The sequence below is a fragment of the Theropithecus gelada genome, chromosome 11, assembly GCF_003255815.1.
Source record: "Theropithecus gelada isolate Dixy chromosome 11, Tgel_1.0, whole genome shotgun sequence".
Lineage (NCBI taxonomy): Eukaryota > Metazoa > Chordata > Mammalia > Primates > Cercopithecidae > Theropithecus > Theropithecus gelada.
This window is the reverse complement of record NC_037679.1, coordinates 71,277,948-71,300,798: the sequence shown is the minus strand read 5'-3', so window position 1 is coordinate 71,300,798 and position 22,851 is coordinate 71,277,948. Positions and strand designations below refer to the sequence as shown.

General features: G+C 43.7%; 1 protein-coding gene across 2 annotated transcripts in view; it reads left to right on the top strand.

The window, feature by feature from the left end:
• The window catches only part of HECTD4 (HECT domain E3 ubiquitin protein ligase 4), a 223,726-nt gene that overhangs the window by 161,656 nt on the left and 39,219 nt on the right, over window positions 1-22,851 (top strand). For both annotated transcript variants that reach the window (XM_025401575.1, XM_025401574.1), the window contains exons 46-55: window positions 1,882-2,043; window positions 2,156-2,304; window positions 2,702-2,781; window positions 6,427-6,590; window positions 8,967-9,204; window positions 10,558-10,694; window positions 11,192-11,318; window positions 14,631-14,768; window positions 16,456-16,592; window positions 19,421-19,581. In XM_025401575.1, coding sequence (XP_025257360.1) covers window positions 1,882-2,043; window positions 2,156-2,304; window positions 2,702-2,781; window positions 6,427-6,590; window positions 8,967-9,204; window positions 10,558-10,694; window positions 11,192-11,318; window positions 14,631-14,768; window positions 16,456-16,592; window positions 19,421-19,581 — 1,493 coding nt within the window. The remainder of the gene's footprint in view (window positions 1-1,881; window positions 2,044-2,155; window positions 2,305-2,701; window positions 2,782-6,426; window positions 6,591-8,966; window positions 9,205-10,557; window positions 10,695-11,191; window positions 11,319-14,630; window positions 14,769-16,455; window positions 16,593-19,420; window positions 19,582-22,851) is intronic.

The following is a 22,851-nucleotide window of genomic DNA, read 5'->3' as shown; positions in this document are numbered from 1 at the left end:
GTCCCTTTCATAATAGAGAATATGAGTGAGTAATTAAAAAACAAAAGTGGGCTGGGCATGGTGGCTCATGCCTGTACTCCCAACATTTTGAGAGGCCGAGGTGGGCAGATCACATGAGGCTGGAAGTTTGAGACCAGCCTGGCCAACATGCTGAAACCCCATCTCTACTAAAAATACTAAAATTAGCTGAGCGTGGTGGTGCACATTGGTAATCCCAGCTACTTGGGAGGCTGAGGCAGGACAATCGCTTGAACCCGGGAGGTAGAGGTTGCAGTAAGCCGAGATTATGCCACTGCACTCCAGCCTGGGGGACACAGCAAGACTCTGTCTTCAAAAAAAAAAAAAAAAGAGGGGCAAAATGTTAAAAAATAGATACATCTGTTAATGTTCTTAGCAGCATTATTCACAATAGCCAAAAAGTGGAAACTGCAAATATCCATCAATTGATGAATAAATAAACAAAATATGCTATAGCCATGTAATGGAGTATCATTTGTTTATAAAAAGGAATGAGGTTTTGATATATGCTACAACATGAATGAACTTGAAATTACACTAAGTGAAAGAAGCCAGACACAAAAGACCACATCTTATGTAAGTCCATCTATATGAAATGTCTAGTACAGGTAAATCCATAGATATAGAAAATAGATTAGTGATTGCCAGGGGCTGGGGGCAAAGGAGAGTTAAGGGAAGAGAGGAACAGGGATTGACTACTAAAGTATATGGAATTTCCTTCAGTAGGGACAAAAATGTTCTAAAATTAGGTCACGATAATAGTTGCACAATTCTGTGAATATACTAAAAACCATTGACTTACCCCATAAATGTATACACCTACCATGTACCCATAAATATTAAAAATCAAAACAAGACATTGACTTATACACTTCAAATGGGTGAATTGTGTGTTACATGAATTCGTTTTTTTGGTTTTTTGTTTTTTTTAAATGGAGTCTCGCTCTGTCACTGAGGCTGGAGTGCAGTGGCCTGATCTCAGCTCACTGCAACCCGACGTCCCGGGTTCAACCGATTCTCCTGCCTCAGCCTCCCGAGTAACTGGGATTCTGCAGCCTGGGCGACAGAATGAGACTCTGTCTCAAAAAATAAAAATAAAATAAAAAAATAAAAAATAAAGATGCTTTTATCTGATAGAGAAGCTTGAGATTTTTATGGTTAGAATGATTAAAAATAAAACTGAGAAAGCAAGACAACTAACCTTTAAAAAAAGAAAAAGGAAGTGTCACTATGGTACCCCTGCTTAGCTTTGAGCTGAATATTAAGTCATGCATTTATAAATTGAACTAAAATTTGTTCTGTAACTACATGGGGACTATAAGAGGATGGGGACCAGACCTTGGAATTGATGATAATGGAAGATAAATAGTGTCTTAAAAGGGTAGTAAAAATTTTATTTGGAAAAAAGATACGCTTTTTAAAAAATATATGTGCCTGGCGGGGCATGGTGGCTCACGCCTATAATCCTAGCACTTTGGAAGTCCAAGACAGATAGATAGCTTGAGCCCAGGAGTTTGAGATCAGTCTGGGCAATATAGCAAGACCCCATCTTTACAAAGAAATACAAAAATTAGCTGAGTGTGGTGATGCACACCTGTAGTCCCAGCTACTGGGGAGGCTGAAGCAAGAGGATCACTTGAGCCCAGGAGCTTGAGGCTGCATCTAGCTGTGATTGCACCACTGCACTCCAGCCTGGGTGATGGGAGTGAGACTCTGTCTCTAAATAAATAAATGTGTGTGTGTGTGTGTGTGTGTGCGCGCCTATATTTTAATTCCATCAGATAAAATATTTTTCTTCTTTGAGAAAATAAAGGGATTGGTGTTTGCAGTTCTACTGAATATGGGTTTTTCCCCTCAATGCAGCCCAAAGAGATTACTTGGAGCCCCTCACGAGTGTTTCCGCCTGTTCGAGCCTGCATGTTCTCATCTCACCTTACCTCAGTCACCTTCCTGGCTGACCCCAGTGCTGGGGGAGGCCTGCCCCGGGGCACTTTTATCTATGCCACATCACCACTGCCAGTTCAGGTGAGACATCACATGACACACTGTCTTTTGCATTTTCAAATTTGAAAGAAAAAGCAGGTCTCAGGCCCGGGTTTAGCCCTCTGATTGCTGCTCTCTTCTGGCATCTCTTCAGGCCCCGTCTTTTTACTGGGAAATTGAAATCGTTTCCTATGGAGATACTGATGATGACACCGGGCCCATAGTTTCCTTTGGCTTCACTACAGAAGCAGAGAAGCGAGATGGGGCTTGGACTAATCCAGTGGGCACTTGTCTTTTCCATAAGTGAGTAAAAGAAGTAACTCAGCGTGACAGAGAACAGTAGCTTCCCACAAGGTGTGTAAGGTGTTCAGGAAGTCAAAATAGAGTTCTGTCTTCAAGTGAGTTTGGAGAAAGGAGAGCATTATTTTTCCATTCTGGAGATTTCCAGTGCACATTAGTAAGATTCCTTCCTAGTTGTCCTGTAATTTTTTAAAAACCTGTTTATTTTCCAAATTCTATAACCCTTTATTCTAGGAATACAGTTTGGGAAATACTGGTGTGGGTATTTTAATACTGAAGTGATATTATAATAATCTCACAATGCTGACCCCCCGCCCACTTCACCACTTCCCTGCCTGTGTGTTGGCCAGTGAGGCTTATCTTTCTTGTCTTTGACCTCCCTTCTTTGTATTTTTCATAGCAACGGCCGAGCCGTGCACTACAATGGCTCCAGTTTGTTACAGTGGAAGAGCGTTCGCTTAGACGTGACTCTCTCCCCCGGTGAGTGCAGTGGGAGCTTTTCCACCCTGTGTGATTCTGTTGGTCTCAGATTTGGGTCTAAACAGGTTAAAGTTAAATAAATTTAGCAATTGGAAATGGGCAATTTGTCATTTAGTGAAAACCAAACACATCCTTGCTGCCCTCTAGTTTATACCAAACCCCTCACTTTATGAGCCCTCACCATTAGAGCCTCCATTTGGTAACTCCAGAGTTACATGTACTTTTGTGCCTTCATCATTAGATAATTCAGAGATTTTGCTTCTATCTGAAGTTTAGTCTTTCTTCACTTATTCACTAATGAGCAGATAAATAGCTTCAAAAAAAAGAGAACTCCACCTCTAGCTGTGAGGCACTGGAGAAGTGCCTTATCGGGCCAGGCACAGTAGCTCACGCCTATAATTCCAGCATTTGGGGAGGCTGAGGCAAGAGGATCACTTGAGCCCAGGAGTTCAAGACCATCCTGGGCAACATGGCGAAACCCCATCACTACAAAAAATGCAAAAATTAGTGGTGGCACATGCCTGTGGTCCCAGTTACTCGAGAGGCTGAGGCAGGAAAATCACTTGAACCCAGAAGGTTGAGGCTATGGTGAGCTGTGATCATACTACTACACTCCAGCCTGGGTGACAGAGTGAGACCCTATCTCAAAAGAAAAAGAGAGAGAGAGAAATACCTTATTGGTGGTTATAGCCTATAAACATCTGGTCAAGCTTTGACAAATATTCTGCCTCTATGTTTCAGTCACATAGACAGTCAACTCAATAAAGAACCCTTTCCTCCTTCTTTTTAGCCTCTGTAAATAACGAGATCTATATAGTAGTTGAATTAGGATTGGCTCTACATACTCCAGCTGTAGCAAAAAAACAGAATTGTCCTGCTGACATTTGAAGCAGCCGAATATGTTGGTTACTTATTTTTAGACAATACATCTTAGGCTTCATCTATAATAAAACTTAAATTGAGATACTTAGTAAGCAGTCTGGGATGATGAGGTGGGGAATATGAAGTCACTCCAATAGGTAACCTCTTGTAGCTGCCTGGAGGGTACTTTTGCCATCACTTGTCCTTAAGGGAGCTGCTTGTTAAATTACGCTTTTCCTGGGAGCACAGTGTGGTTTTTTTGTGTTTTGTTTGTTTGTTTGTTTGTTCTTTTGAAATGGAGTCTTGCTCAGTCTGGAGTGCAGTGGTGCAATCGCAGCTCACTGCAGCCTCCACCTCCCAGGCTCAAGCAATTCTCCTGCCATAGCCTCCCGAATAGCTGGGATTACAGGTGTCTGCCACCACGCCCAGCTAATTTTTGTATTTTTAGTAGAGATGGAGTTTCAACGTGTTGGCCAGGCTGTCTCAAAACTTCTGACCTCAAGTCATCTGCCTGCCTCAGCCTCCCAAAGTGCTGGGCTCTCAGGTGTCAGCCACCACACCCGGCCCCTGGCAGCATAGTGTTTTTACTCAAGCCAAGCCATGTTATGACTTGGAAATCATTTCAGGGCAAAGTAGTTTTTCTCTTACTTCACAAAGCAGAACTCAGACATCTCAGCAGAGTACTTACCTAAGTGCTTTAAACACAAAAGGGTGTGTGGGGCGGGAGGGCGGTGGTAGGTTGGGGGAGTGTTTTCAGTATTTTTATTTTCTTGTTGCTGTATTTGTTGTTTGATCAGTTTTGCTTTTTGAGAACATTTAGGACTGGACCACGGGCATACAGACTACCCTCTTCTTAGAGAAATGTGTCTGCAAAGGAATAGGAATTACAACCCAATCTGTCTAACAGAATCTCAACCCCTCTACCAATACATGGGCTTCCATTCATCAGCAGATACTTGCTGAGCATCTCCTACCTGCTAGGCCCTCTTCTGGCCCCTGGGGATGCCGTGGCGAACAATGACAAGTCCCCAACTATTGGGAAGCTCGCATTCCTGTGGTACCTAAGCCATAGGAGACTCTGTGATCAAAACAGCACCTTAGAACTTCATCCACTTATTGCAGAGTTTAGAAAAGATAAATTATAAGGCCACACATGCTAGCAGCTTGCTTGAGACAGCTGATGTAAGAGAGGCTGATACGATTGACAGGCTCCTCTTGATTCTGTGAGTCCTACCTCGGTGTCCAGTCATCTTGTCAGATAGCAGCCTGGATTATGTTAGTTACCTTCACTTTTTGCAAAATGCCTTAAATGCCTATAAGTAGGGAACATAATGGAATTCAATGGTCTATCTTTAGCTTACATTGTGAATGGAGTTTAAAATTATATATGTATTTTTTTTCTTTTCTTTTCTTTTTTTTTTTTTTTTGAGACTGGGTCTCATTCTGTCACCCAGGCTAGAGTGCAGTGGTGCAATCATAGCTCACTGCAGCCTCGACCCCCTGGGTTCAAGTGATCCTCCCACCTCAGCCTCCTGAGTAACTGAGACCATAGGCACACACCACCATGCCTGACTAATTTTTGTATTTTTGTAGAGACGAGATCTCACTGTTTTGCCTAGGCTGGTCTTGAACTCCTGTGCTCAAACAATCTTCCCACCTTGGCCTGCCAAAATGCTGGGATTACAGGCATGAGCCACCACATCTGGCCTTAAATTATGTATTTTAAGGCCATTTCTGAATATTCCACCGGAGATGATATTACTATTACCTTTTTACTTGTTTGTCATAAGTAATTCTCCATGTGTCAAAAGAGAAAAACTTCCATTTTTTCTATTTCAAAAATAGTACCTAGTGTTTTTCATTTTTGTCTTGCCTGCCAGGAAAATAAAGGCTAAATTTAATATGTAATTGCGGTAACTGATTTAACACAGACACTAGGCATTTTCCTTCTAAAAAATTCTGACAGCTTCTTTAAATGGGTTGTTTCAGTTATGTTGCTTTATATCTAAGTACAAAAACTTAGGCTGGGTGCGGTAGCTCACGCCTGTAATTCCAGCACTTTGGGAGGCCGAGGCAGGTGGATTGCCTGAGGTCAGGAATTCGAGACCAGTCCGGCCAACACAGCAAAACCCCATCTCTACTAAAAATACAAAAATTAGGCCGGGCGCGGTGGCTCAAGCCTGTAATCCCAGCACTTTGGGAGGCCGAGACGGGCGGATCACGAGGTCAGGAGATCGAGACCATCCTGGCTAACACAGTGAAACCCCGTCTCTACTAAAAAATACAAAAAAAACCTAGCCGGGTGAGGTGGCGGGCGCCTGTAGTCCTAGCTACTCGGGAGGCTGAGGCAGGAGAATGGCTTAAACCCGGGAGGCGGAGCTTGCAGTGAGCTGAGATCCGGCCACTGCACTCCAGCCTGGGCGACAGAGCGAGACTCCGTCTCAAAAAAAAAAAACAAAAAAAACAAAAAAAACAAAAATTAACAGGGCATGCTGGTGGGCGCCTGTAATCCCAGCTACTCTCTGGAGGCTGAGGCAGGAGAATTGCTTGAACCTGGGAGGCAGAGGTTGCAGTGAGCCAAGATGGCACCACTATACTCCAGCCTGGGCAACAGAGTGAGACTCCATCTTGGTAAATAAAGAAATACAGTAACTTCATGTCCATTTCAGAAGTAAATGAGGGCATAAATAGTCAGTGATGTGTAGGGTGACACTCTGGTTGCAAATTTAAATTTTACTTAATAAGAGGGAGAAAATGTGTTTTCCTTCCCATTCTCTGCTATAGGTGACGTGGCAGGAATTGGCTGGGAGAGAACCGAGGGGACTCCACCTCCTCCGGGACAACCAGCCAAGGGCCGGGTGTACTTCACGTACTGTGGGCAGCGCCTCTCACCGTATCTCGAAGACGTCTCTGGTGGCATGTGGCCAGTGGTTCACATTCAGAAAAAGGCAGGTTACCTTATTGGGAAAGGAAAACAAATTCTCCTTCGTCACCTGTTCCTGTTAGACATGGAAAAATGAAAGGGAGCAAACAGGCCCTCGTTGTACATAATATTGGTACACAATGGCAGAGGAAGGGCAGAGCCAGCCTGAGCGAATGCATGCCTTCCTTTGTGTTGACCCCACAGTCTTAGATTGAATGATGCTATATCAGGAACTTAGTGCTTCATTGCTTTGACATCTTTTTAGCAACCTTTCCCAGACAACAATGCAAGGAACACTAGAGTTCTTTCAAATGTCAGTAAAATGATTCCATGATCAAGTAAATTTTGAAAATGATTCTCTTTGGTTGCTCAGTATGTCAGAAACTTGGAGAGATCCTTCAGTAAAGATTTGTAAGTTCAACTTAGTTAACCAGCATCCCCATACATATTTAATGATGGAACTCTTGTTTCTTAAGGAGCATCTATTAATATCCAGTGTTCTGGAACATTATTACTTACTACATGCTGGTAGCTCCCAAATCCATATCTCTATTCCAGACCTTTCCCTAAACTCTATGCTCACATACCCAGCAGCCTGGGCAGCATCTCTAAAGAGATGCCTTATTGGCATGTCAAGGTTAACATGACCGAGACTGAGCCTAACTCTTCCCCAAACCCAAAACCGCCACTTCCCCAGTCTTCTTCATCTCTCAGGAAATGTCAGCTCCATGCTTTTAGTTGCTAAGGCCAAAAACCTTGATATTCTCCTTGACTCCTCTTTTTTCTCCTGCTTCACATCCAACCTGTCAGCAGATCTTGATTCTAACCTTCAAAATGTATCTAGAAGCTGACCACTTCTCCCATTCCTCCATCAGCAACCCAGCCCTGCCACCATCTTCCCTTGGGTAGCTCATCACAGTGTTCTAACTCCTCTCCCAGCTCGCATTCTTGCCTGTTCACGTCTTATCTTTTTTTTCTTTTCCCCTTCAGGACATCTCTAAGGTAATACATGTCTTTTCAACCCAGCAATCACAATGATCTTTTTAAAATGTTAGTTGGAATGCCACTATCCAGTCAGTGGCTTCTCATGTCATGCATTTTAAAAGCCCAAGTCTTCACAATGACTTACAAGATGCAAGGTGTAGTGGTGCCAGAATAGTCCCCGTGGCTCTGGAGGCTGAGGTGCGAGTATCACTTGAGCCCAGGAGTTCCAGGCTGCAGTGCGTTATGATTGCACCTATGAACAGTCAGTTGCACTCTAGCCTAGACAACATAGTGAGATTCCATCTTTTTTTTTGTTTGTTTTGAGACGGAGTCTTGCTCTTGTTGCCCAGGCTGGAGTGCAATGGCTCGATCTCGGCTCACTGCAACCTCCACCTCCCAGATTCAAGCAATTCTCCTGTGTTAGCCTCTGGAGTAGCTGGGATTACAGATGTGCACCACCACACCAGGCTAATTTTTGTATTTTTAGTAGAGATGGGGTTTCATCATGTTGGCTAGGCTGGTCTCGAACTCCTGACCTCATGACCTGCCCACCTCGGCCTCCCAAAGTGCTGGGATTACAGGCAAGAGCCACCGCGTCCGGTGAAGACTCCATCTTTTAAAAAAATAATCTATAAGGTCGTATAGGATCTGGCCCTGTACCATGCCTCTGATACCATCTTTTATCTCTTTATTTGTTGAGTGAATTAATGATGCCAATAATTTAAAGCAGCATTTCTCAGCCTGTTCCATTCATGCATTCAACAAATATTTATTGAACACTTACTCTATGTCAAGCACTGTGCTAAGCTCTGGGTATATGGCAGTGAGCAAAACAGATATGATCTCTGTCTTCATTGGGTTATGATCAGTTGGAGGAATAAGACCGTACCAAATAATCACATAAATATACATGTGTATGTATGTAATCACAGACTAATAAATGCTGTGAATGAGAATCACAGACTTCCTGGAAGCAAGTGGCAGGCACCTCTGACTTGTATCTCTTAATCTGAAGAAGTGCTGCTTGAGCCAGGTCTGGAATATTATTAGCTGGTCTTAACTAGGCAAAGTTGGACAACAGAATATTCCAGGTGGAAGGAACAGCATGGGTGCTGGTGTCAGGTAGAGAGGAGCAGTATCAGGTAGAGAGGAGCAGTGTTGAAAACAAGAGAGGTCAATGCGTTTGAGCAGCAAAGTGCATGAAAGTGTGAGATGAGGGACGGAGAGGCAGGGCTGGCTGTACAGGGCTCTGAGGGCAGGTGTGTTCAGTCCCTTCAGCCCCTGCCTGGTTTCTCATGCCAGCACACACCTCAGGCTATTCTTCCAAGATGACGTTTAGTGAGCTGCACCTTGGGCTCTTGCAAAAATAAAAATAAACCTAAGTCTTTCCAAATCCTTCATTTGGTCTCCTTTCCAGAACACCAAAACCCGAGCTAACTTTGGCTCCCGGCCATTTGCCTACGCAGAAGGGCAGGCCCACCGCAATGCTGCCGACCTGTGCACCGACCTAGCAGAAGAGATCAGCGCTAACTTCGAGGCCCTGCCCTTCGCCATGGCATCTGACAGTGACAATGATGCTGGCACCAGTATTGCATCAGACCCAGGCACTCATGGGCCACCATGCCGGATTGCTGCTGTGGCCACCGCTCAGCAACGTAAGTCACCTCCTGGGAGTTACTGCCTCCATGGCTTCCTGAGACCGTGAATGTTATGAATTCCATAAACCCATTGCACTTGAGCATCCTCATTACAATCAGGAATTGCAAACTCAAGTGCCCATTGGTAATGGGGTCAAATCTGGTGAAAGAAGGTGGGGAGCAGGAGGAAGCACAGCAGACCACAAAGTTCATCCCCATTTCCAGGAAGCTTGCTATGCCTCAGGGCAGCCAGTGCAAGACCAGTAGAGCCCCAGCACTTTGTATGAAGTCTCCTCATGTCACGTGTTACTCATTTTCAAAACTTGTCCTAAAATTGAGGTAATCACAGAATAATAAAATGCTAGGCAATGGGTATATAGGTGTGCACTAAAAACTCTTATGATGGTCGGGCGAGGTGGCTCACACCTGTAATGCCCACACTTTGGGAGGCCGTGGTGGGCAGGTCACCTAAGGTTGGGAGTTCGAGACCAGCCTGACCAACATGGAGAAACCCCATCTCTACTAAAAATACAAAATTAGCTGGATATGGTGGCTCGTGCCTGTAATCCCAACTACTCAGGAGGCTGAGGCAGAAGAATTGCTTGAACCGGGAGGTTGAGGTTGCAGTGAGCCAAGATCGCACTCCAGCCTGGGCAACAAGAGTAAAACTCCATCTCAAAAAAAAAAAAAAACCTTTTATAATTACTTGTAACAATTTTGTCATAAAATTAAACAGCTCACCAAAGTAAGGATGTCTGCAAGCCATATTTGGCCCTTGGAATACTGGTTTGCAAACTATTTTAAGATTCTGTTTAGGGCCAGGCACCATGGCTCACATCTATAATCCCAACACTGGGAGGTCAAGGAAGGAGGACAGCTTGAGTCCAGGAGATTGAGACCAACCTAGGCAACACAGTGAGACCCTGTCTCTACAAAAAATTTTAAAACTAGCCTGGTGTGGTGGCACATACTTGTAGTCCCAGCCACTCAGGATGTTGAGGTGGGAGGATCACTGGAGCCCAGGAGGTTTAGCTGCAGTGAGCTGTCTTCGCACCACTGCATGCCAGCCTAGGCAACAGAGTGAGCTTCTGTCTCAAAAAAAAAAAAAAGGTCTGTTTAGTTCTATCCATAGTGAAGGACTTTCTAAATTTTCTCTGAATTGAATGAATTATACTCATAAAAACTATTTTAGGATTCAGGGTAATTATAGATAATTAGTTATTCCTAGACTCTGTGATTTAAAATTCCTCAGCATACTAGGAGTCTTCCTATCATGCAAATTAAGATAATCTGGTTGTCTAAGGGTAATAAGTTAAGGATTTTTCTAGCCTGCTCTTGTTTAGAATTCACTGTCCTTGTGCTCTGTTACAGAATATGATAGTGACACCTCCTGTCATTATAAAGTCGAGCTCAGCTATGAGAATTTCATCACCTCTGGCCCAGACCCTCACCCACCTCCCATTGCAGATGATGAGAGCGATGATGATGACGATGATGACATCCCGCAGGTAACAGACCCACGGCTTAGATCAGGACTCAGCAGCATTTGCTTAGCTCCCTGGTGACTAGGACAAGCCTCACGGAGTGATTTTGATGTGCGAGTGCAAAGCTGGTGTTGTTACTCTCAGTGACATCATTGTGCTTGAACAGTGAATGAACCTTAGAGTGTTCATTTTTCTAAACCTCTATCAATAGCGATATCCGTTGGGCCATTTTGCCCAGTTAAGATCCAGAAACTGGAGAAGTGAAGTGCTTTGCAATAGTTCAGAATCCTGTGACAATGCTTCTATGGCTTCTTTAGAGGGAAAGGAAGAGCTTGCCCTAGTCTTGCCGTTCCCTGCCCTGGCATCTGGGGGTATGTCTAGTACAGGGGTCCATGCCCGATCTTTCTATTACTGGCATTTAAGTGGGGTGAAGACCTCAGGGTGAGGGCTGTAAGTTAGGGAGACAATGATACCTGCACCAGGTGTTCCTTCTGCATTCATGAGGTTCCTTCTCCTTCCAGGAGGACCACTACGCCCTGCTGGTGAAAGCATGGGAGACCAAGGTTTTTCCTACCATCCGAAGACGCTTCCGCAATGAAGCAGAGCGGAAATCGGGCCTGGACCAGATAAAGGGAGCCTTACAACTAGGTCTGGTACTTTTTGTTCTGCTAAGGAGGTTACTTCATGACTTGAAGTGAGGAGTTGCATGAAAATCAGAACGTAAATCAGGAGAGACTCATCTAATGTTGCACCAGACTTAACAATGTCTTTGATCTTACCTTTAGTGAACTCTGATCTTTTGTTTTCATTGCTGGACTTTGATTTGCTTGTCAATTTACCTGAATATTTTGGGTTGATGGGCTGCTGCAGTGAAGCTGGAGTGGTTATAATAGGAAACTCTGTGGTCTGGCGGTTAACAGTCACATCTGAAGTCACACTATTTACCAGCTGTGTGGACTTAAGAAAATTACTTAACATCTCTGGGCTTTCCCCATCTTTAAAATGGAATTTGTGCTCTGCAAGGTTGATATGGCAGTCTCTCACTGTTCCCTGATTCTGCTTATTAAACAGTATTTTTGGCCGGCCCTGGTGGCTCACGCCTGTAATTCCAGCACTTTGGGAGGCTGAGGTGGGTGGATCACCTGAGGTCAGGAGTTTGAGACCAGCCTGGCCAACATGGCGAAACCCCGTCTCTACTGAAAATAGAAAATTAGCTGGGTGTGGTGGCACACGCCTATAGTCCAAGCTACTCCGGTGGCTGAGGCAAGAGAATCGCTTGAACCCAGGAGGCGGAAGCGGCAGTGAGCCAAGACTGTGCTACTGCACTCCAGCCTGGGCAACATAGAACAAGACTCTGTCTCAAAAAATAAATAAATAAATAAACAAACGGTATTTTCTTCTCATACCCACTGTTCCTTTTGAAAACATTGCAAAGATTATTGTTCCCTAATCTTCTAATATTAGGCCACAATTTCTTGTTTATTCTAACACTTATTTCCAAAAGCATCTGTCTCTAATCACAGCCCCCTTTTAAACTCTGCTCAGAAAATTGCCTTACTTTTTCCTTACAGTAAGACCAGTGAATAAAAGAATGGTAGATAGGTGGGATGGAGTTAGGCCTTGTATTAAAAAAAACAGGTTCTAGGCCGGGCGCAGTGGCTCACGCCTGTAATCCCAATACTTTGGGATGCCGAGGCGGGCAGGTCACGAGGTCAGGAGATTGAGACCATCTGGATAACGTGGTGAAACCCCATCTCTACTAAAAATACAAAAAATTAGCCAGGAGTGTTGGTGGGCGCCGGTAGTCCCAGCTACTTGGGAGCCCAAGGCAGGAGAATGGCGTGAACCCAGGAGGCGGAGCTTGCAGTGAGTGGAGATTGTGTCACACTGTACTCCAGCCTGGGCAACAGAGTAAGACTCTGTCTCAAAAAATAAATAAATAAAAATAAAAAGCAGATTCTATCAACACCCACTTTTTAAATTATTTTTTTGAGAGAGTCTTGCTCTATATTACCTGGGCTAGAGTGCAGTGGTGCGATCATAGCTCATTGCAGCCTCAAACTCTTGGGCTCAAGAGATCCTCCTGCTTCAGCTTCCCCAGTATCTGGGACTACAGGCACTCACTACCATGCCTGGCTAATTTTTTTATTTTTTGTAGAGACAGGGTGTTGCTATGTCCCTCAGGCTGGTCTTGAACTCCTGGCTTCAAACAGTCTTCCCACCTGAGCCTCCAAAGTGCTGGGATTACAGGTGTGAGCCACTGCCCCAGACCAACACCTGCCCTTTCACCCACAACGTCCTGGGTGCTATGGGGCCTAAGGCAACAACAGGATATGGAGGAATTGTGCCCATTTTGCTTTCCTCCCATAATGCTTTTCCTCCTAGGTCTTTGGACATTTATTTCCTTAGTTTATTAATCAATAGTAGCTGTTGCTATCAAACATAATCATATGTTCTTTCTCTGGGAAGAAAGAGCAATCTCAGTAAGTGGATAGAAGAAGCTCATATAGCCCTCTTTCTCTCCTAAACAAGCAACATGTGTTTATTGCAGTAAAAATCAAACAGTACAAAAATATATAAAGAAATAAACATGGCTCAGCACAGTGGCTCACACCTGTAATCTCAGCACTTTGGGAGGCCAAGGCAGGCGAATCACTTGAGGTCAGGAGTTTTGAGACCAGCCTAGGCAACATGGTAAACCCCCATCTCTACTAAAAATAACCATTTCTACTAAAAATACAAAAATATTAGCCAAGTGTAGTGGTGCGCGCCTGTAATCCCAACTACTTGAGAGGCTGAAGCATGAGAATCGCTTGAGCCTGGGAGATGGAAGTTGCAGTGGGCTGAGATTGCACCACTGCACTCCAGCCTGGGCAACACAGCAAGACTCTGTCTCAAAGGGGAAAAAAAAAGGAAAGAAAGAAAGAAAAGAAAAAGAAATGTTACCCTCACTTTCTTCTTCCTCTCTGTTTGTCCTGTAATTTGTTATTTTGAGTTAACGAAAATGAAATAACTGCAAAATAATGGACCATTTTTAGCCATTTTATACTGATGAACACTTCGGTTTTTTCCACTTTTTTGCTATCTACCAACAGTGCTACAGTGAGTATTCTTATACCTTTGCACACTAGTGCTTGTATTTCTTTCTTTCTTTTTTTTTTTTTTCCGAGACAGAGTCTTACTGTGTCTCCCAGGCTGCGGTGCAATGACTCAATCTCAGCTCACTGCAACCTCCACCTCCCGGGTTCAAGCAGTTCTCCTGCCTTAGCCTCCCAAGTAGCTGGGATTACAGGCACCTGCCACCACACCCAGCTAATTTGTATTTTTAGTAGAGACGGGGTTTTGCTGGTCTTGAACTCCTGACCTCAGGTGATCTACCCACCTCGACCTCCCAAAGTGTTGGGATTACAGGCATGAACCACCACGCCTGGCCTTTTTTTTTTTTTTTTCTGAGATGGAGTCTTTCCCTGTCACTCAGGCTGGAGTGCAGTGGCGCCAGCTTGGCTCACTGCAACCTCTGTCTCCTGGGTTCAAGCGATTCTCCTGCCTCAACCTCCCGAATAGCTGGGATTACAGGCGCCCACCACCATGCCTGGCTACTTTTTGTATTTTTAGTAGAGATGGAGTTTCACCATGCTGGCCAGGCTGGTCTTGAACTCCTGGCCTCAAGTGATCTACTTGCCTCAGCCTCCCCACGTGCTGGGATTACAGGTGTGAGCCACTGTGCCTGGCCTTAGTGCTTATATTTCTGTGGAAGAGATTTGAGACGTTCCTAAAAGTACTGCATTTAGTATTCCAAACATGGTAGATACTGCATAATTTCCTTTGCCAAAGGATTACGTACTCCCATAAACAGTGTTTGAAAGATTCCCTTATCATTTCACTCTGCATGTAACTTAGTGTCATGGTTGATCTGTGTGAACTCTTTGGGGAGTTACCCAGTGCTGTTATATTTTTTAGGTATGGTGGATATTGCCCGACAGACGGTTGAATTTCTCTATGAAGAGAATGGTGGCATCCCAAGAGATCTTTATCTTCCCACCATTGAAGACATTAAAGACGAAGCAAACAAGTTCACAATTGATAAAGTTCGAAAAGGTTTTGCTTTCCTCCTTACTCCACCTATGAAATTTCCTTTGAAATGAGAGGTTGAATTTTCCTTAATGTGCACAAGCAGCTGGTAGCTCTCCTAGGGTGACTCTCCTTACTCTTTGAGCTGACCTCTTCCACACGCCCCATGTGAAGCCTTAGAGCAACCCTGGTGGAGCCCTTCCCGCTTCCCAGAATTCAGTAGCATTAGCTGAGTGGGGCAGGCAGCTGTACAAGAAGAGAGGTAGGGCCCAGGCTGAGGATTACAGATGGGCCTCTCAGGCTTAGTCCTGTATTCTGAGATGATAAACCACATGCACATGGCTAAACTGGGCTTTTTAGAATTTTAATAAAATGTATTCTCTTTGGTTAAAAATCTATTGCATATTTTAAAGAATTGAGGGAAATACAGAAAAGCACAAAAAAAGAGAATTGAAAACCACTATTTTTAGAGTTACCAGAAGACTTTCATAAAAATACCAGAACATCGTAGGCAAGGCAGGAGGAATATATATTTACTTTTCATCTCTCTTTTTTTGCGATGTAATTCACACATCATAAAATACCCTTTTAAAGTATACAATTTAGTGGTTTTAGTGTATTCACAAAGCTATGCAACCATCAAAACATTGCCTCTAATTCCAGAACATTTTCATCCCCACAAAAAGAAATCGTGTGCCCTCATCACTTCTCATTCCTCCCTCCCCTCTGGCCTCTGGGAACCACTAATCTACTGCTACTACTGATACTGCTATGAACATTTGTGTGTACATTTTTGTGTAGATATGTGTTTTCATTTCTCTCAGGTATATATGTGGGAGTAGAATTGCTGTATCACATGGTAACTTTATGTTTAACTTTTTGAAGAACAACCAAACTAGTTTCCAAAGTGATTACACCATTTTACATTCCCATCAGCAATGTACGAGGGCTCCAGTTTCCCCACATCCTTGCCAACACTTGTTATTAATTGTCTTTTTTATTTTGGCTATTTTAGTGGGCATGAGGTAGTACCTCATTGTGGCTTTGACTTGCGTTTCTCTAATGACTAATGATGTTGAACATCTTTTCATTTGTATCTTTCCATTTCTCTTTGGAGGAATGTTTATTCAAATTCTTTGCCCACTGGCCAAGGGCGGTGGCTCACACCCGTAATCCCAGCACTTTGGGAGGCCAAGGCAGGCGGATCACCTGAGGCCAGGAGTTCAAGACCAGCCTGGCCAACACGGTGAAACTCCATCTCTACTAAAAATATAGAAAATAGCCGGACCTGGTGGTGCACGCCTGTAATCCCAGCTACTCCGGAGGCTGAGGCAGGAGAATCACTTGAACCTGGGAGGCAGAGGTTGCAGTGAGCCATGATCACACCACTGCACTCCAACCTGGGCCACAGAGCAAGGCTCTGTCTCAAAAAACAAACAAAAAATTCTTTGCCCACTTTAAACTGGCTTATTTGTCTTTTTATTCTTGAATTGTAACAGCTTTTACAACTTCTATTATATTACCTTCCCGACTGAGTTGTGTTCTTGCTTGGTTATAACAAAACTGAGGGTTCTGTTAAAGCCCGTAGAGCTATTTTATTTCATTTTATTTTATTATTTTATTTTTATCTGGAGAGCTATTTTAGATGCTAAATGTAAGAACCCAGATGCAGTGGTACTTTTTCCTGAAAAACTTCTCCCTCTACACTCCTCAGGTCTCACAGTAGTAACCCGCTCTCCAGACAGCAATAATGTAGCCAGCAGTGCTGTTGGAACTGCTCTGCCAAAATTTGCCATCCGAGGGATGCTGAAAACCTTTGGGCTTCATGGAGTCGTCTTAGATGTTGATTCAGTGAGTGAACAGCCATTCTGATTAATAAGCTGTTTTATGTATACTGAGGCTGTCATGCCCAGATTCTCAAGTACCTTAAAAAGTGATTATACAGATAAGTTTCTCTTCAAATCAAGGACGAAGACACAAAGCAAAAATGCTCTAATGCCAATTGACTTGCCTGAGCTTTCCTCAGGGACTCAGATCAGGGCTGACAGTAGATAGTAGGCTGTCCAGTCTCAAAGCTGTCAGTGCCTTCAGACCACACCACTTCTACCATTATTTTCTGTCCGACACGTTCAGACTGTTCCTGCATTGTATCTACCTAAGTTCCCAGGGAAAAGTCCCCATTGTCCTTGATGAATGGTTGATCTGTCATTGTCATGATGGTCATAGAGACACAAATCAAAGAAATAGGCTGGGCATGGGGCTCATGCCTGTAATCCCAGCACTTTGGGAGGCCGAGAAAGGAGGATTACTTGAGCCCAGGAGTTCAAGGCCAGCCTGGGCAACATGGTGAGACCCTGTCGCTGCAAAAAATTAGCCAGTCATGGTGGGCATATCTGTAGTCCCAGGTATGTGGGAGGCTAAGGTGGGAGGATTGTTTGAGTCTGGGAGGTCAAGGCTGCAGTGAGCTGTGATGGCGTCAGTGCTCTCTAGCCTGGGCAACAGAGTAAGTCCCTCTCTCCAAAGGGAAAAAAAAGTTGTGTCATTTTGATTACGTCATCTCACTGATTCTCTCAGCCTCAATTTCTGTATCTGTAAAATGAGTGTATTAAACTGGATCAGTAGTTTCCTCCTCCATTTTGCAAAGCTCTCTCCTAGAACACAACTAGGACTTTTAGGGGTGGGGGCAGAGAAGTAAGAGAGTGAGAGAGGACAAGGCCAGAGCTTTCTTTTGAAAAGAGACTGTTTGAAAGCCATGACTGTGATTCTGAGGTTGCATGCACATCCTTGTATTTGAGAAGCTTCCTATGCAGGAAAAACTGGTGAAATAATATACAGATCAAGCCTGAGAGTCTCTGATAAAATATTAATATTATCAATCACTGTATAGATATAAACTTTGGTATCTGTCAAGAGAGATACAGATGATATTAGATTCCATTAATGCTTTGAAATTTACCTTGAAAAAATGTACATCTTTAGGCCAGGTGCGGTGGCTCATGCCTGTAATCCCAGCACTTTGGGAGGCCGAGGCAGGTGGATCAATTGAGGTCAGGAGCTTGAGACCAGCCTAGCCAACATGACGAAACTCCATCTCTTCTGAAAATACAAAAATTAGCTGGGCATAGTGGCGCAAACCTGTAATCCTAGCTAGTTGGGAGGCCGAGGCAGGAGAATCGCTTGAACCCCAGGGGCAGAGGTTGCAGTGAGCCGAGATCATGCCATGGCACTCCAACCTGGGCAACAGAGCAAGACTCTGTCTCAAAAAAAAAAAATTACATCATCTGACTATTTTGTCAGAATGTAATTTAACTCATTAAATTTGTTTAGAGGGGCTATTGACTGGTGGTCTCTGAGGTGAACTTTCAAATGGAAAATTCCATCAATAATACTGTTAATCTCCCACTGCCCTCTGATGCAAACTTCTGACTCTGATTATAAGAAAATACATTACTGACGATATTTTTGAGCAATCTAAATGTGTGAAAATAAAAGTTAGAAAAATAGAAATGTCCTTATAGTAATCATTCTGTTATTTCTATGGTAATTTCTCTCCATTTTAATAATCCCTAAATGAAAATTGCATTGGTATTTGCATCCAAAATGCATATGTATGAGCTTACTTTTTATGTTCCTAGCAATAAAATAGAGATATCAGACAGATTCCCTCCTTTTAAGATATTATTAACATAAAAACAATGAACATAAATTTTACCTAGCAACAGTGTGTGCTGGAAATATAGCACTATTCTCTTTAAATTGCTAACTTATGATTACATTGAAAATCTTTATTGTATCCATTAAAATTTTCCATCTGGTATGGAAAAACTAAAACACTCAGTACTAAGCAGATGTCTTTGAACTTAGACTAAATCAATGGCATGAAACTAGCATTTATTGCTATAGTCTGGTTATATATATGTATAAATATATAGATATATATATTAGTCTGGTTGTGTGTGTGTTTATGTATATATTATCTTATACTGTTTTTATTTTGATTAAAGTTTTTTTTGTTTTTTTTTTTTTAATAACTGGCTTTTGGCCTTTCTAGTATGTCGTTAATTCACATTTATATTTAAGAATTCATTTAAAATCTCTGTGATTCCTGGCTGGGCATGGTGGCTCACGCCTGTAATCCCAGCACTTTAGGAGGCCAAGGCAGGTGGATCACTTGAGGAAAGGAGTTTAAGACCAGCCTGGCCAACATGGTGAAACCCCGTCTCCACTAAAAATACAAAAATTAGCTGGTCACAGTGGTGGGTGCCTATAGTCCCAGCTACTCGGGAGGCTGAGACAGGAAAATCTCTTGAACCTGGGAGGCGGAGACTGCAGTGTGCCAAGATGACGCCACTGCACTCCAGCCTGGATGACACAGTGAGACTCCATCTCAAAAAAAAAAAATAAGATCTCTGATTTCTGATGTTTGTTATTTTGTTATTTTCTTAGAAAAGCATATAGCAAGTTTATATAATAATAAGACTACTTATGTGTTTCAACAATGTATTGTGAATTCTCTTTCATTTGTTTTGTCTATGAAATTGCAATTAGTTACAGATTATAATACCTAAAAGCCTGGACTAAAAATACACACACATACACACACACACACACACACACACACGTACACATGGAAAACAAAAGCAAACAGCACAAACAGACATTTTCTTTTCCTATTGTAGGTGAATGAATTGGTGCAGGTAGAAACATACCTCCGCAGTGAAGGTGTGCTGGTGCGATACTGGTATCCCATTGATATGTTGGAAAGGCCCCCAGCAGGCTACCGAAGGACTGCCACCAATGGGCTGGTCACACTGGACAATACCAACCTTCAAATTCACAGGTACAGTTGGGCCCTTCTTTCTACTGGGTCACAGAACTCCACCAACCTCACTCTACCACATGTACCATTTATCCTCGGCAAGAAAGTTTTTCCTTCAAAGCTAACACTTAGAGAAGGCAGCTAATAAAGATAACAGCAAAATTGCAGGAGGTGTGAAGAAAAGTCGGGGGATCTAGGGGCCAGGCACGGTAGCTCAGGCCTGTAGTCCCAGTACTTTGGGAGGCCCAGGTGAGCAGATCACTTGAGGTCACAAGTTTGACACCAGCCCAGCCAACCTGGTGAAATAGCATCTCTACTAAAAATACAAAAATTAGCCGATCTTGGTGATGGGCACCTGTAATACCAGCTACTCTGGAGGCTAAGGCAGGAGAATCTATTGAACCCAGGAGACGGAGGTTGCAGTGAACTGAGATTGTGCCACTGCACTCCAACCTGGGTGACAAAGGGAGACTCTGTCTCAAAAAAAAAAAAAAAAGTTGGGGGATCTAGAATCATCTGGCTTATGCAACATGCACGCTGCTGTGATTTGGAGGGACTACTGGGTAGCTAGAGATTGACTGACTCATTGAACTTAAGACCACCCAAATGCTGCAATGCAGTCTTAAACGGAGACAGCAAGAGGTCTTGCCATCTAGACAGATAAGCGTATCTGGAGTTCCAGTGAGAGATGAGAACTGGAGATACACTCAACTTGGTTCAAAATTGTCAACATCGTGAGAATTTGTGATGGCTAATGGATGAATAGCCATCACATTCCACAGGTTGGAAGAGCGTCGTGGAGTAAGTTACAGAGAGTAAAGCAAGTCAAGAAAAGGTAAGAAGATGTCCAGATACAGTGTAAGCTCCTTTCCCTGTGAAGCTGATCAGGTATTGCTTGAGTGCTTTCTATGTGCCTAGCACCATGCAGGCTTCCAGAAGAGAAGAGAAGGTGTTCGAGGCATGTGCCTGCCCTCAGTGGGCTGAAACATAAAGATCTGGCAAAGCTCCCTCATAGTCACCATTACCAATTCCCCTGGGAATTATTCCTTTCCATCTTAAAATTTCTTGCAATAATTCAGAGGAAAATATAATAATAAATGGAGTTCTCTAATAAAAATTTCCAGAAACTATTTTTCATGCTGTTCATCCATTAGCCATCACAATTTCTCGTGATGTTGACAATTTTGAACCAAGTTGAGTGTATCACCAGCTCTCATCACTCACTGGAACTTCAGATATGTTTATCTATCTAGACGGCAAGACCTCTTGAGATAGGCCATCTCCGCTTGAGATTGCATTGCAGCGTTTGGGTGATCTTAAGTTCAATGAGTCATTCAAATTCACAAGACCAAAACAGGTCACACGTGACCTTCTTAGCTTTACTTAGCAAGATATAGGACAGGAAGTAGGCATACCACAGGCAACATCACGAATGTTTCTTCAACAGGGGTCCTCACAGTCATCCCCATAGAAGTTCAGGGGCTATTCCCTGACCCTACCTACTGACCCCACCTACCTACCCAAGTGTCAACTCCAGTGTGAAGGAGAAATGTCCCACGGCAGGGCTCCTGCAGCCAGTGACTGAACAGCCCCATGTCCTAATCCAAGCTGATATATCTTGTGAACACTCCACAGGCATGACTTCAGGGATTTCAGCAAGAGGCATGCCCAGTTACAGGCATCACCATGCTCCAGAAGCCTCAAAGCTGTGGCTTCCCACCAAGAATGTTCTTCACAGTCCTCCCCATTTAGACACAGCTTGCCTGTGAGGGGTCACTAGTATCATAAGCAGTGCCTTGTGATGTTGCCGACATTCTTTGTCACGTTTTCAGAAGAACTGACTTTAAAACAGCTTAACCAAAGGCAGTTCTGAGGTAGACAAGGATACGGTTTTGTTGACCCTTAACTCACAAATAATCTCATAAGGCCCTAAAATTTAGTGTGTGAGGTGGAATCTGAATTTTTCCCCAAAATCTCCTCTACCACTGGCCTCCCCATATCTGGAAGGGGCGCCATGAGCCATCCTTTTTCCTCAAGAGAGCTGTCGGCAAGTGCCATTGACTGTTCCAAAATATGTCCCCATCTGCACATGTCTCCATTCCCACCTCCACCACAACAGCCCAGGCCTCGGCTCTCCTCTCCACAACAGCTGGAGCGATCTTTAAGACACAGAAATCAGCTCTCCCTCCTCTAATGCACACCTTCCCATCGAGTACATTCAAACCCTAACCTGCCTCACAAAACCCCACAGGAGCCTCTGAGCTTGGCAGCCCCTCATCTGTGGTGCTCACACAGCTAGTGTGCTTCTTCCTTAGGGATGGCCCGAGTTCCCCCTGACTGTCTCATTCTGTGATTCAGATCTCAGTGAATTCTCACCTCTTCAAAAAGCTCTGCCCTCATTGTCTGAGGTGACTGTCCAGGCGCTCTTTGTCAGGAATCTACAGTATTTTAATGCTTTCCCAGGACCTGACATTTTTACTGCTGTTATTTTGCTTGTTTGTTAAAGTTTGTTCTTGTGGGCTGGGTGCGGCGGCTCACACCTGTAATCCCAGCACTTTGGAAGGCCAAGGTGGGTGGATCACTTGAGGCCAGGAGTTCAAGACCAGCCTAGCCAACAGGTGAAACCCCAACTCTACTAAAAATACAAAAATTAGCCGGGTCTGGTGTCATGTGCTGATGGTCCCAGCTACTCAGGAGGCTGAGGCATGAGAATCACTTGATCCCAGGAGGCAGAGGTTGCTAGAGTCCCCAGTGCCTAAGCTAGGGCCTGACACACACTGTAGACCCAAAACAGATGCTGAAAAAGGTCCCCAAACATACACGCTTGAATATCAACATGGTATTATTAAGAAGACATACATGCTTGAATGTCAACATGGTAATTAAAAGCTTTTAAAGCTTTATTTAATAAGTCTTTTGGTCATATTTTTTAGCAAACATCTTTGATAGATGAAACCTGTTGACTGCTGACTAGCAACTGAGAGAGAAGGCAAGAAAGTCCTTGTAGAGTTACAGTCAACTTACAAGTGTAGGACGTTTACTCGGTGTTACTGCGGTGGTCTTGGTATTGGAAGACATAGGAAACATGCCATGCAGATCTGTGTGATCATTCAGTGGTTGGATTTCTGGTCCTAGCACAGATTTTCATCAAGATTGTTTTCTGTGCTAAAGCGGTCACAGTGGTTTTAAAGAAGACTTTGGTGAGCTGGCCTGGTGGCACACACCTATAGTCCCAGCTATTTAAGTAGGAGGCTGAGGCGAGAGCATTGCTTGAGCCCGGGAGTTCAAGGC